The sequence below is a fragment of the Trichomycterus rosablanca genome, chromosome 19, assembly GCF_030014385.1.
Source record: "Trichomycterus rosablanca isolate fTriRos1 chromosome 19, fTriRos1.hap1, whole genome shotgun sequence".
Lineage (NCBI taxonomy): Eukaryota > Metazoa > Chordata > Actinopteri > Siluriformes > Trichomycteridae > Trichomycterus > Trichomycterus rosablanca.
Window position 1 is genome coordinate 13,575,848 of NC_086006.1, and position 15,586 is coordinate 13,591,433.

The following is a 15,586-nucleotide window of genomic DNA, read 5'->3' on the forward strand; positions in this document are numbered from 1 at the left end:
TTTAATTTGAAACCTGGTTGTAGTAACTAGTACAGGTGACTAGTTAACTACTACAACCTTTGTCTTATCAAAATTTGTGTTTCACGATTTTTGTTAATTTTTTTTACATTTTTAAATCGTTACTGTACTCATGCTGTGGGACTTATAATTTTTTTATGTGGTTGTAGTAACTAGTACAGGTGACTAGTTAACTACTACAACCTTTGTCTTATCAAAATTTGTGTTTCACGATTTTTGTTAATTTTTTTTACATTTTTAAATCGTTACTGTACTCATGCTGTGGGACTTATAATTTTTTTATGTGGTTGTAGTAACTAGTACAGGTGACTAGTTAACTACTACAACCTTTGTCTTATCAAAATTTGTGTTTCACGATTTTTGTTAATTTTTTTTACATTTTTAAATCGTTACTGTACTCATGCTGTGGGACTTATAATTTTTTTATGTGGTTGTAGTAACTAGTACAGGTGACTAGTTAACTACTACAATCCTCATCATATCAAAATTTGCGTTCCTCAATTTTTTTCCATTTTTTAAATATTTTGATTCATTACTGTACCTATACTGTGGAGCTTTTAACTTGTATTGTGGTTGTACTAACTAGTACATGGGACTAGTTAACTACTACAACCTTTGTCTTTTTGAAATGTGTGTTTCTTGATTTTTGTTAATTTTTTAAAAACTTTTGTAATGCACCCAAACTGGGGGACTTTTAATTATTATTGTGGTTTTATTAACTAGTACAGGAGACTAGTTAAGTATTTCAACCTCAAAATGTGCGTTTCTCGATGTTTACTGTAAGCATACTGTAGGATTTAATACAGGTGTATTAGATGGTACACGCCACTGGGTAATTACTACACCTCGGAACTTTATAGACGCTCCCTTAGCACTTCCTTAGCATTTCAGCGCGGATGCACCTCACATTTACCAAATAACGTTAAATAAAAATTAACAGAAAAACCTTTTTAAACAAAATTAATTGTAGTTTGTTCCTTGTTTACTGAGGTATCAGTTCGTGCAATTTAATTAATTTTTGGATGTTTATTAGCTGAGAACGAGCCGAAAGAAAGTCGAATGTCAGGCGAATGTCCAATATAAAACTAACTTTACCACGGTAGCTAATATTTATTGGCTAAACCATATTTCTTATAGTCCTTTATATGCGTGTGGTTCAGTGAGCGTATGCGCTGTTACTCCGGTTTGATAAGTCTCAGATTTATAGAGTTCTTTAATTGTGGGAACGCTTATACACGGAAGTTAGTCAGCTTATCGGACACGTTAAGGAGGGGACTAAAGGAAGTTAGCTACATGCTAGCCTCTCTTGCTGCATGCTTCATTCTTTGTCTGATTTAAGTTAGGGTCAGTAAAATAGACAGCATTGTTAGTTTTGCATGATTTTTTAGTTTTTCTGTTGCAATAGTGCAATAAACTGAAAGAAACAATGCTCCCCGATAAAGCTCCGATTGAAGAGGTCCTTCACGCCCCCGAAGAGCTGAAGAAACAAGCACACATCTCCAGCATTGAGAAATATAAAGAGCTTTACGCCAAATCGGTCGATTCTCCAGATGGTAATTTTATTATTCTTTAAAAGCGTCTATTTATAACGGTTTAATTGTTTTGAAAGAAAGCTTTGTTTTAATTATAGTCTTAATCAGCACATTTTAAATTTCTACAGTTGCGATCGGACGTATTGCTGTAAGCAATTTTTAGGGTCCAAGCACAAATTGTGGGCCAATAAATGAGTATGGGTCCATTTTTACAGAGGAATGGTACATAGTAGCAGTATGCCAAATTTCATGCCAATCGGACAGTCTTTGCGTAAAATTATCTTGCATGTTATAGCGTCCCCTAGCACTTTTGCCATAGCCCTACGTGCCTTTGAAGTTTTGCTGTGCAATGTTTTCTGAGTTAGAGCAGTATATGTGTGCTTTATGCATGGCTTGCTGCATATGTTATTGATCGGCATCTGGCAACAAAACTGTATAGAAATTCCAAATTTTTTTTATAATGATCAAAGTTCAAAGAGGTGGCACAGTGGCTTAGTGGGTAGCACTGTCGCCTCACAGCAAGAAGGTTTTGGGTTTGATTTACAGGAGGAGCGGTCCAAGTCTTTCTGTGTGGAGTTTGCATGTTCTGGCAACAACACTGTATAGAAATTCCAAAATTTTTAATGATTGCTTTGACACCAGATTTGTGTATGTTGGCTGAAAATCCAGAGACTGGTTTGCTCAAAAATGTGTGTGATTTTTGCATGTTATGCAAATTAGCTCAATTTAAGTGGGTGGAGCTATATGGTTCTTAATGCTTTTTTGTTTGCCATGAGACAAGTAATTAAGGAAAAATGCTTTTCTCATAGATCTTTATACTGATATAGATCTTTAGGTTTTATTAATAATTTATTCAACATAATGGCAACCCTAAAAAGTGTTCATGTAAGACCACTTACCTTTACTAGAAACCATACTGTCTTTACTGTACAAAATATAGTGTTTTGTAGATGTGTAATGCATTGTATTTTTGCCACATTGTACACCCCTTTTCTTTGTTGAATATTACAGCTTTCACTTACCCATATGCACTCAGCACTCACCCTGCTTTAAAATGTTATTGTTAAGGATATACCTTTTCTATATAGTCTTTTTAATGCCTGTCATCCTCGCTGCGACATGGGAGTGTAAATTTTATATCTTGTCAGTGACTTGTGTTGACTTGGCTTTCTTTTAACCTTGATGTTCATGTTATTCAGAGTTTTGGGGAGATATTGCGAAAGACTTCTTCTGGAAGACCAAACATACAGGCCAGTTCCTGAAGTACAATTTTGATGTGACCCAAGGAGAAATTTTTATCAAGTTCATGGAAGGAGCCACCACAAATATCTGCTACAATGTTTTGGACAGTAATGTTTATGACAGGAAGCTCGGAGACAAAGTGGCCTTTTTCTGGTGAGTGTCTTTAAGAATTGTTTTGACATTTTCCTGATTGCTTAAGTCTGTGGGCTTCAAATCTAGAATCATTCAATAGTAATAGCAGAAATGCACCAATCCCATCTTTGATTTGATTTAGGTATCTGTCTTGCAGCAAGTGTATTTATTTGCATACTTGCAGATTCTAGGACAAAAACATCCCTAATCCATAATCAATATTGTCACTTGTGCAAAGTGTAGCATAAGATTCAGACATCCTAACGACAGCAATCCCTGATCACTGCAAATCTCTGTGACCATGGGCCCCCAAGCACTGTGCCTTTGTCTAAAACCAGGGTGTATAGTCCTGTCCTAGAGGGTTGAAACATTTTGCACAGGCAAATTTGGCTTCTTATGAAACTCCAGTTTAGCAATTGCAAAAAAAAAAATCTCTAGATATTACAACACAGGATGTCAACTTGAAATGGCCGTTACATTTGTGAACAACAGTTTAATGCAGAAAAAAACAGGAGGCAACATATTTAGTAACAGTTTATTGCAGAGAAAACACCTTCACTTTAAAATATTACCAAAATCCTATGTTATTACTTTATTTTTTAATAATTAGTTCCTAAATAAGTAGTTGACTATGTGTGTGTTTTCTCTCAGACATGTTATTTCTCTTAAAAGGGCATTCTGAGATAAGGAAGTTAATGTTTAAATTATTTGCTGTCACATTCATACTTTCTTTTTATGGAACACAAGGGTGCAGGTTATGCTGTTTGATTATTTATTAGTTGGCTTTACTTTGGCAAAGTGCAACTGACTTTGTTAGATAATCTTTTCTAGATTAATCAGCAGTGGTTAACATACAGTGCCTTGCAAAAGTATTCAGCCCCCTTGAACTTTTCAACCTTTTGCCACATTTCAGGCTTTAAACATAAAGATATGAAATTGTAATTTTTTGTGAAGAATCAACAACAAGCGGGACACAATCGTGAAGTGGAACGAAATTTATTGGATATTTTAAACTTTTTTTAGAAATAAAAAACTGAAAAGTGGGGCGTGCAATATTATTCAGCCCCCTTGCGTTAATACTTTGTAGCGCCACCTTTTGCTGCGATTACAGCTGCAAGTCGCTTGGGGTATGTCTCTATTAGTTTTGCACATCGAGATACTGAAATTTTTGCCCATTCTTCCTTGCAAAACAGCTCGAGCTCAGTGAGGTTGGATGGAGAGCGTTTGTGAACAGCAGTTTTCAGCTCTTTCCACAGATTCTCGATGGGATTCAGGTCTGGACTTTGACTTGGCCATTTTAACACCTGGATACGTTTATTTGTGAACCATTCCATTGTAGATTTTGCTTTATGTTTTGGATCATTGTCTTGTTGGAAGATAAATCACCGTCCCAGTCTCAGGTCTTTTGCAGACTGCAACAGGTTTTCTTCCAGAATGGTCCTGTATTTGGCTCCATCCATCTTCCCATCAATTTTAACCATCTTCCCTGTCCCTGCTGAAGAAAAGCAGGCCCAAACCATGATGCTGCGACCACCATGTTTGACAGTGGGGATGGTGTGTTCAGGGTGATGAGCTGTGTTGCTTTTATGCCAAACATAACGTTTTGCGTTGTGGCCAAAAAGTTCGATTTTGGTTTCATCTGACCAGAGCACCTTCTTCCACATGTTTGGTGTGTCTCCCAGGTGACTTTTTATAGATATCTTTGAGAAATGGCTTTCTTCTTGCCACTCTTCCATAAAGGCCAGATTTGTGCAGTGTACGACTGATTGTTGTCCTATGGACAGATTCTCCCACCTCAGCTGTAGATCTCTGCAGTTCATTCAGAGTGATCATGGGCCTCTTGGCTGCATCTCTGATCAGTCTTCTCCTTGTTTGAGCTGAAAGTTTAGAGGGACGGCCGGGTCTTGGTAGATTTGCAGTGGTCTGATACTCCCTTCATTTCAATATGATCGCTTGCACAGTGCTCCTTGAGATGTTTAAAGCTTGGGAAATCTTTTTGTATCCAAATTCGGCTTTAAACTTCTCCACAACAGTATCTCGGACCTGCCTGGTGTGTTTCTTGGTCTTCATGATGCTCTCTGCGCTTTAAACAGAACTCTGAGACTATCACAGAGCAGGTGCATTTATACGGAGACTTGATTACACACAGGTGGATTCTATTTATCACCATCAGTCATTTAGGTCAACATTGGATCATTCAGAGATCCTCACTGAACTTCTGGAGTGAGTTTGCTGCACTGAAAGTAAAGGGGCTGAATAATATTGCACGCCCCACTTTTCAGGTTTTTATTTCTAAAAAAAGTTTAAAATATCCAATAAATTTCGTTCCACTTCACAATTGTGTCGCACTTGTTATTGATTCTTCACAAAAAATTACAATTTCATATCTTTATGTTTAAAGCCTGAAATGTGGCAAAAGGTTGAAAAGTTCAAGGGGGCTGAATACTTTTGCAAGGCACTGTATATGTATGTTCATGTATTTTGGTCACCTATTGTTAACAGGTAAATACAGTGTAGTATGTTGCCATGCTGTCTGCATAGACTAACACTGGCAGTTAAATAAGCTGAACATAGTGACTTTAAATATTGCATTATCATATACTTGGCCAGGCACCCACCTTTGTTGGTCCTACCCTAGTCAACTGCAGGTACTATAATTGGGAAATTGGGGCGTTTTGGAGCAGCAACAGATCAGCTTCAAAGTGGTAGACTACACAAACTCACATCAATCAAACCAAGTCAAACTTTGGCTGGAGAGGTGTTAAGCACACTACCTTTGGTCTCTGGAGCAGTGGAGATATGTGCTCTGGAGTGATGAATAATGATTCTGGTTTTAGCTTGCCAGAAGAACAATACCTACCAGAATGCATAGTGCCAACAATTAACCTGTGCCGAGGAGGGATATTAGTACTGGTAAATGGGCTGGTTTTCAGGGTTTGAAATATTCCCTTATTTACTGTGAAAGATAATATTAATGCAATTATAACCATATACAATTACTTGCTTGTTCAGGTAAGGCCACAAAGGCTGTTTCCTGATTCTGCATGACTTTGCCTTTTGAGTGGATGTTGTTTAAGCTGCATTGTGAGGGATTTTCCATATTAGTTTCATATTATGGTTGGTGAATGTGATGTCTAACAAGCTCATATAAGTGTTATGGTCAGCTGCCCACATACTTTTAATCATATAGTGTATTTCTATAGATACATGATTTTTTTTTAATGAGTATTTATATTTTTATTTATTGCTTTTGTATAGGGAAGGAAATGAGCCAGGAGATGATAAAACAGTGACCTACAGAGAGCTTTTACGGGAAGTATGCAAGTTTGCCAACGTTCTTAAGTCACAAGGTACAAAATACTTTAAGACAATTAGACTTTTTTTTTTTAAATAGTACAATTTAGTCAAATCAAACATGTTATGTCTTACAGGCGTGAAGAAAGGGGATCGTGTGTCCATATACATGCCCATGGTAGTTGAGCTAGTGGTGGCCATGTTGGCTTGTGCCAGAATTGGAGCTGTGCATTGTATTGTGGTGCGTTCTTCCTGTCATCGTTATTCATTTTATTTGGAAAGCATTTGCTATATTACTTGTAAACATTATATTGCAAAATAAATGGCTGTTCCCTTTGATATGACACCAGCTTCCAAAGAAGCTGGGATATTCAAATAAAGAGTTTATAATTAAACTGTACACATGTATATGTATATATGACAAATAAAGGCATTTCATCTGCCCTAGATTAACCTTGTCTTATAAAATATGCCATAATACTGTATGACAGGTTAAATGAGAAAGCTTACATGTATATTGCTTAATGACTGTTAATGCTTTACTTTTGTTGTTACATGTATGTACATTTGTATTTAAAGTAAATATTTAAAGTATTTAACAGTATTGTTGTATCACAGTTTGCAGGTTTTTCGGCCGAGTCACTCTGTGAAAGAATCATTGACTCACAGTGTTCCCTGCTGATTACATCTGGTAAGTAATGTATCATTGAAATGAATCCAGACAATCTTTAATAACCCAGGTTTTTGATGTTAACTAGTCTTAAGTTTCTTCATCAAAGTGAGTTGTTTTTTAATCATCGCAAGTTTTTGTTTAACTTCCAGTGCATGTATCCAGTTCAAATATATACATAATGTTGTTTGACCTTGTACTAACAAATTTGAGCAAAATCTAGCATTAATAAGTCAAGGTACCTAAAAAAGGACCTTCTTTTGTAGAAAGTCAGTCTTAAGTTTTTCCTTTTTTCTATCTTAATGGGTCTTTTTATTTATAAACTTCAACTTTCTTTTCTAATTTAATTTCTTGGCTGATAAAACTCTTTTGTAATATATCTAGATCCAATGTAATGCATTCATGTTCCCCTTTGTGACGTAATGTTCCAAGCAACATTTGCAGAGAAGCAGCCCCATTTTGTGAAGCTTCCACCTCCATATTTTATAGTGGCTAATGTGTTTTGGGTTCAGACATGCAATACTTGGGTAAATTATTGTTAAGTCAAAGAAACATATGGGCAGTATGTCTTTATGACAGAATTCACTGCTGGTCTGTGTAAAGTATTGACGGTTTGATTGCATGTGTAAGAAAAGGGTGAGTGCTAGACTGCTTGACTCAGCCAGTGTGGGAGTGTTGCAGACAGCAGAGGAATTGTACTAGTCAATTAAAATTACTATAGAGAAATTAAAAGAATTTTTTTTTGTCTAATTAGAATAAATTGTTACCCTTTTTTTGTTATTTGTTTGAATGGTTGCGTGAAAATTTTAAACGTGTCTTAGTGCCCTAATTTTTTTTTTTCAGAGTTGTCTGGTGTATAGATACAGATATTATTGGAGTACAGTTACTTTTTTGTTCCTTGCGTAAGTGATATTCCCACTGCTTAAAGGTCACTCTGCAAGAAGCAGGAACCACTGGTTACTCTTTTGCTCTCCTTGGCATTAGTCTGTGTGCACATTTAAAATTTGGTATAGCTTTAAAACTTTTTAAATTTAAAACTCAGTGTTTACATTTGTTATTTTCCTAAAAATTTGAGTTTTATTGGCCTCCCAATGCCTAAAAAAGTAGCTAAAAGTGAATTCATAGTTTAAGCAGGGAGTTTGGTTATCTATAAGGTAAATGTATTTTTACTGTTATAATAAAACTCGAAATGTAGTAAACATTTGTTGTAATTCAAAGATTTTACTCCTGGCTGCAAGGCATATTAGTGTTTTAAAATAAACCATCTGTATTCATTGGCTGCTTGTGCCAGTGCCCAGACAGTAAGAGTTACTGTTCCAGCTGTTACTGTCTTCTTTCTCCTAACACAGCGCTAGTTGTTGCTTGTTAAGCTACCCAAGCAGCACTTTTTGAAGCATTCTTTTAAAAGCATTAGTTCAGTATGTCTCAATTATATTATTTAAGTTATAAGTCTGTTATTGCACAGGGTGTTGTCTTAAACCAAAACATATCTAGTTATTGTTTAACTTCTTAAACCTTTGGAAAGATCAGTATATTTTAAAGCCGTTTTTAGCATGTCTCAAGATGAAAAATCATCAAATGCTATAAAATCAAGTGTCAAGAAATGAAAATGGGAGATTGTAACTACGTTTCTTAAAACTGAATAACTTGCTATTTATAATAAACTGCAATTTTTGTACAAATACACAGATCTCTGGTGTTAAACGTTGATAAATAATGTAAATATTTTTTTGTTATACTCTTACATTTGAATGTACACCCTGTCCTCTCTTAGATGGCTTTTACAGAGGGGATAAACTCATCAATCTTAAAGTGATTGCTGATGAGGCACTGCAGAAATGCCAGGACAAGTAAGCCAAGCAACACACACACACATTTCCTGCTTATTAAAAGTATGTAACGTGTTCTATAGACAATTTAGAAATTCCAGATTGTTTGGTTACAGAATTATGACAAAAATATTTGCATATAAACATTAATTGTTTCATTAATTTTCAGATTGCAAAAACAAAAATGTTTTCTCCAAAACATTACCAATTACAAAACCTCAGCCCCCCCAGACTGCTCGTAAGAGGTGAATAAATCAAATAAATAAATGGTTACCTGACTGTGGACGTTAAACTCTACACCTCCAAGTTCTGACATTTGTTGCTTTAAATGTCAAAAATATGTACAACCCCTGGCAAAAATTATGGAATCACCACTCTTGGAAGATGTTCTGTCAATTGTTTAATTTTGTAGAAAGAAAAAAAATCACAGACATGCCACAAAACTATCATTTTTCAAAATGTCAACCTTCTGGCATTAAGAGACAATAAAAAAAAAAGAAACAAATATAATAGTTGTGGTCAGTCACAATTGCTTTTTTTAGATCAAGTAGAGGAAAAAAATATGGAATCACTCAAATCTGAGGAAAAAATTATGGAATCACTCTAATTTGCAGTTTAAAAACAAAACATCTGCAGCAGATTAGATTTGCTAATTATTCTTCAGTTTAAAAAGAGTGCTTACACCTCGGAGAGCTGTTGCACAAAGCAGATTGTCATGAATCATGGTTCCAACACAAGATATGTCAGTTGAAACAAATGAGAGGATTAAAAAACTCCTTCAAGAAGATAAATCATTGTGGAATGTCGCAAAAGATGTTGGTTGTTCCCAGTAAGCTGTGTTTAAAATCTGGACCAAGTACAAACAAAATGGGAAGGTTGTAAAAGGGAAGCATACTGGTAGACCAAGTAAGACATCAAAGCATCAAGATAGAAAACTTAAAGCAATATGTCTTGAAAACAGAAAATGCACAACAAAACAAATGAGAAACAAGTGGCCGGAAAGTGGAGTCAATGTCTGTGACTGAACTGTAAGAAATCACCTAAAAGAAATGGGATTTACATACAGAAAAGCCAAACAAAAGCCATCATTAACACCTAAAAAGAAAAGAACAAGGTTAAAGTAGGCTAAAGAAAAGCAATCGTTGACTGTGGGTGACTGGATAAAAGTGATCTTCAGTGATGAATCGCGAATCTGCATTGGGCAAGGTGATGATGCTGGAACTTTTGTTTGGTGTCTGTCCAATGAAATTTATAAAGGTAACTGCCTAAAGAAAACATGTTAATTTCCACAGTTGTTGATGATATGGGCCTGCATGTCGGGTAAAGGCACAGGGGAGATGGTCTTCAATAAATGCCAAAGTCCACATTGAAATTTTGGACGCTTTTCTTATTCCATCAGTTGAAAGGATGTTTGGTGATGATGACTTCATTTTTCAAGATGATAATGCATCTTGCCATAGGGCGAAGGACGTGAAAACTTTCCTTCAAGAAAACATATAATGTCAATGGCATGGCCTGCAAATAGTCTGGATCTCAATCCATTTGAAAATCTCTGGTGGAAATTGAAGAAAATGGTCAATGACAAGGTTCCAACCTCCTAAGCTGATCTGGCAACAGCAATAAGAGACAGTTGAAGGCAGATTGATGAAGAATACTGTTTGTCATTAGTTAACTCCATGCCTCAGAGAGTTTAAACCATTATAAAAGCCAGAGGTGGTGCAACAAAGTAATAATGGTGCAGTGTTTTCTAATGATTCCATAATTTTTTCCTCAGATTTGAGTGATTCCATATTTTTTTCCTCTACTTGATCTAAAAAAAAAAGCAATTGTGACTGACCACAACTATTATATTTGTTTCTTTTTTTATTGTTTCTTAATGCCAGAGGGTTGACAGTTTGAGAAATGATAGTTTTGTGGCATGTCTGTGATTTTTTTTTTTTTCTACAAAATTAAACAATTGAAAGAACATCTTCCAAGAGTGGTGATTCCATAATTTTTGCCAGGGGTTGTACATGGGTCTGCAAGAACTGTGGTGAACATGATCACGATACTACCTGCCAATAAACACCAAAATGCAGAAACTGCAAAGAGACTCCTCCCACTTTTGCCAAAACATGCCCCACCTTGGCTAGAGAGAAAGGAAAATCAAAGGCTCAAGTACATCAAGCATCAAGGCTCTTCTCTGTTCTGGCACCCAAGTGGTGGAACGAACTTACTCTGTCTGAACATCCGAGTCTTTAAAAAACGATTAAAAACCTACCTTTTTACTAAGCACTTAAGCTGACTTGTACTTACTAACTAACGCTCTTTTTCATTTCTTTAATAAAAATAAATAAAAAAAAAGGCCACTTTGGTTCTAATAGGGTTTCAGCAGATTTGTGTTCTTGAACTGTTGTCTACTTAAACTATAGTAATGAAATGTTTGTTATGGAAGCACTTCTGTAAGTTGCTCTGGATAAGAGCGTCTGCTAAATGCCGAAAATGGAAATGTAAAAAGATTAACTTCCTGGACGCCAAGAACTGGTAAATGCTAATAATAAAATAACGAAGAAAACAAACTGGCCACAACCAAAGATAACCACAGGCCAATGGAAAGCAGAACTACTCCAAGACATTGAGATGACAAGACTGCCATCACTGAAACAAAAGCAACTCGCCACAAAGCAAAGGTGAAACCGGGATGACCCAGTTCAATAAACCAGATCATCTGCGGGGAAACTATAATGAACCTTAATGTTTGTCTTTTACAATCAACCCAGCAATAATATGCCTATAAGAAACTCAAATATTAGTAGCAATCAAATAACATTAAAGAACGTTGTTGCCTGTAATGGATATGGACCGAATATAGCAAACCAACTGGAGCAATCTTTGTAAGGAACAATGTTTCCCATAACCAGGTCTATCTCAATACCCACGTTTAAGCCACTGCCATCCATATATCAAATATCACTCAAAATTAAACCATATCAGTGTGCACCACATGCCAGGAAAGACAAATTCAACAACTTGAGTTGAGTTGGTTCTGTACTTAGACTGATTCTTTATAGATTCAAGACTGAAACCACATATCTATAACCTCAAGCGAAGGACAGCTCCAAGAACTCTGATCAAATATATCAGAACTCAAAGACTAACGTTTCCTGCTATGAACATAACACCGTAGTGTAACCATGGAGTTAAAAAATCTAACAATTACAAAATGATCAATCGCTATCTAAAAACACTGTTTGTTGTATGTACTTCAGGTTGTTCCCTGTGAAGAGGTGCATTATGCTAAAGCACTTATCAAAGGAGGTACCAGAAGTCTCATCATCTGGCTCCCTGTCACCTCCTGCAAAACGTTCCTGCCCTAACCTACAGGTAAACCTTAACCTCTGGTCTACAGCTGTGCTTTATCAGTCTTGTTTATTCATTTTACTCCTTTATTTAATCCTAATAATGTGTGTGTTTATTTTCATTAAATACAGTTTTATTTTCTGTCTATGCATTTTAAATGTCTTTTTTTAAACATTATGGTCATTTTTGAAAGCCATGGAAATTTGGCATTACCTGGTGCTGAAGTCTGTTAAACCAAAATAAATAGACATGGGCTTTATCTACCAATTGGATAACATGTTGGTTGGTATGTTATTGTGTTACATGGCTTAAAGTATTCAGATTTACAGTACAGGTGTTGTCACCTTCTTCCTATTTCATATTCATGCCTCACCCATTTTACATAAATAATATTTCCATTAACCCCCCTTTACAGAAAGAAAAAGTCAAGAAGGTTCACCCCATACCCAAGGTATTTCAAGCACGCTGTCTGCTTTTTTCCCCCCACTCCAGCTCTTTTTCCCACTCTTTAACACTTTGTTCACTTCCTGGTGACTTTTAACATTACTTGAAATGTTTGCCAGCATCAATCTTAAAACTTTTAACAAACTGTATCTTTGTTAATGCGTTTGTTTGTGTTTGTCTATGCACATTTACACACTTTTCAGAACTGACACTCGTTTACTTTATTATACAACTTCAAAGCAAAAAAATTGGGACATAATGGAACATGCAAATAAAAAGGAATGCAGTATTTTCTTGCATTTACCTTGACTTTTATTTTATTGCAGACAGTATGAACCCAATATATTTAATGCTTTGTCAGTCAATTTTATTTCATTTGTTAATATACATCCATTCCTGCATTTCAGGTCAGCAGCACATTCCAAAAAAGTTGGGATAGAGCAATTTAGGGTTAGTAATGAGGTAAAACAAAAACAAACAAAAAAATAATAATGTGATTTCAAACAGCAGAGAATCTCCAGATTTGCATATTTTTCTCTCTACAAATCATAATATCACTAAATGATTCAGGAAATCTGAAGGAATTTCAGTGCGTAAAGGGCAAGGGCGCAAACCTAAGCTGATCTCCGATCCCTCAGACGTTGTTGCACCAAGAACCATCACTCATCAAGAACCATCACTCAGCTGATATAACCACATGGGCAAAGTATTAGTTTGGCCAGTCTTTTTTAAGCAGTACAATATGGAGTTTACTGTGCAAAAAAGCCTTTTGTTAACAATTTCCAGAAGCAGAGTCGAGTTCTCTGGGCTTGTAGGCATCTCTGATGGACCATCACACAGTGGAAACGTGACGAATCAGTATTTTTTAATCTTTTTTGGAAGAAATGGACGCTGTGTGCTTTGGACCAAAAATGAAAAAGATCATTCAGACTGTTACCAGAAATTAATCTAAAAGCCAGGGTCTGCCATGGTATGGGATTGTGTCAGTGCTTTTGGTAAAGATAATTTACACTTTTGTGATGGCAGCATTAATGCAGAAAAGTACATTGAGATTTTAGAGCAACTTATGCTGCCTTCAAGACGTCATTTTCCAGGGACGTCCATGCATTATGCAACAAGACAATGCAAAACCACATGCTGCACACATTACAAAGGCATGGCTGCGGAAGAAGAGGGTACAGGTACTAGAGTGGCCAGTTTGCAGTCCTGAGCTGTCCCCAGTAGAAAATAGACAGAGAAAAATGTGACAATGACAACCCTGTACTGTTGCACGCCTTTTACATTTATGTTGGAAGAATGGGGAAAAAAATTAAACTTGAAACACTTCATTGCCTAGTATTCTCAGCACCGAAACACTGTTTTAAATGTTTCAAAAAGAATGGCAACATCACAAAGTTGTAAATACTTTACCATTTTTTGGAATGCATTGCAGGCCTGAAATTTTTACTGTCTGCAATGAAATAAAAGTCAAAGTAAACGTGAGAAACACTGCATTGTTTATTTTTTTTGCTCACTTCATAGTTTGTCAATGAAATAATTGTGTAACTCCAAGTGTCATTTCTGAAAAAGCAAACATTATATTTACAGGTGGAAATTATAAATACTCTTGCTTAGCCACAAAATTAGGCTTGTGTTATTGTACACTTATTATGGTGTTTAAGGTTATAATAGGGCTGCAACAGCTAATTGACAATCTATAAAAAGTTGGCTACAGATTTCATTATCAGTTAGACAGTACTAACATTAATAATTGTAAATAAATATGAATTCCTCTAGTAAATTTTTTTGTCAGATACCAGATTTTACTCTTTTTTTTGTCCTAACGTACACTACTATAAGTTACAACAGCTATTACTTGTCCACCCTATGTAATAGTACCTTACACACTACACTATGTAGCCAAGTAAAGTCATTTTAGATATATATTGGCGGCTGTTAGCGATAACACCAATCATTTTTATGCAGTCACTGAGACCTAAAGAGAAAGCATGTCAGATATGAAGAAGAACTAGAGAGTGCATTTCCGGAGAAAATGCGAGTGTGATTGCCGTGTGCCGTTCGGGCGGGCGCGTATCCTAATGCTTTATCCAACTCGGGGTGTCATCAGTGGGCTTTACGATTTAGAGTTGGAACGGCGTTGATATCTCGAACTTTCAAAAAATGAATGGAAGTGAATGGGAACAAAAACCGGGCGTGGCAGGTGGGTGTGGGTTCGAATCCCCATGCTTTATCTGAGTCGGGGTTACATCAGTGGGCTTTACGATATAGAGTTGGAACGGTGTCGATATCTTGAACTTTCCAAAAATGAATGGAAGTGAATGGGAACAAAAACCGGGCGTGGCAGGTGGGTGTGGGTTCGAATCCCCATGCTGTATCTGAGTCGGGGTTACATCAGTGAGCTTTACGATATAGAGTTGGAACGGCGTCGATATCTCGAACTTTCAAAAAATGAATGGAAGTGATTGGGAACAAAAACCGGGCGTGGCAGGTGGGTGTGGGTTCGAATCCCCATGCTGTACCTGAGTTGGGGTTACATCAGTGAGCTTTACGATATAGAGTTGGAACGGCGTCGATATCTCAAACTTTCAAAAAATGAATAGAAGTGAATGGGGACAAAAACCGGGCGTGGCAGGTGGGTGTGGGTTCGAATCCCCATGCTGTATCTGAGTCGGGGTTACATCAGTGAGCTTTACGATATAGAGTTGGAACGGCGTTGATATCTCGAACTTTCAAAAAATGAATGGAAGTGAATGGGGACAAAAACCGGGCGTGGCAGGTGGACGTGGGGTCGAATCCCCATGCTGTATCTGAGTCGGGGTTACATCAGTGAGCTTTACGATATAGAGTTGGAACGGCGTCGATATCTCGAACTTTAGAAAAATGAATGGAAGTGAATGGAGCTGAAAAATGGGCGTGGCAGGTGGGTGTGGGTTCGAATCCCCATGCTGTATCTGAGTCGGGGTTACATCAGTGAGCTTTACGATATAGAGTTGGAACGGCGTTGATATCTCGAACTTTCAAAAAATGAATGGAAGTGAATGGGGACAAAAACCGGGCGTGGCAGGTGGGTGTGGGTTCGAATCCCC

At 36.6% G+C, this 15,586-nt stretch overlaps 1 protein-coding gene across 1 annotated transcript in view; it reads left to right on the plus strand.

Annotated features, from left to right (window-relative positions):
* Nucleotides 1-1,355: 1,355 nt before the first annotated feature.
* LOC134333882 (acetyl-coenzyme A synthetase, cytoplasmic-like) overlaps nt 1,356-15,586 on the plus strand; it is a 136,903-nt gene continuing 122,672 nt past the window's right edge. Inside the window, exons 1-8 of the mRNA XM_063016050.1 lie at nt 1,356-1,571; nt 2,750-2,945; nt 6,183-6,274; nt 6,356-6,459; nt 6,837-6,909; nt 8,663-8,738; nt 11,966-12,080; nt 12,472-12,507. Coding sequence (XP_062872120.1) covers nt 1,445-1,571; nt 2,750-2,945; nt 6,183-6,274; nt 6,356-6,459; nt 6,837-6,909; nt 8,663-8,738; nt 11,966-12,080; nt 12,472-12,507 — 819 coding nt within the window. The 5' untranslated portion in view covers nt 1,356-1,444. The remainder of the gene's footprint in view (nt 1,572-2,749; nt 2,946-6,182; nt 6,275-6,355; nt 6,460-6,836; nt 6,910-8,662; nt 8,739-11,965; nt 12,081-12,471; nt 12,508-15,586) is intronic.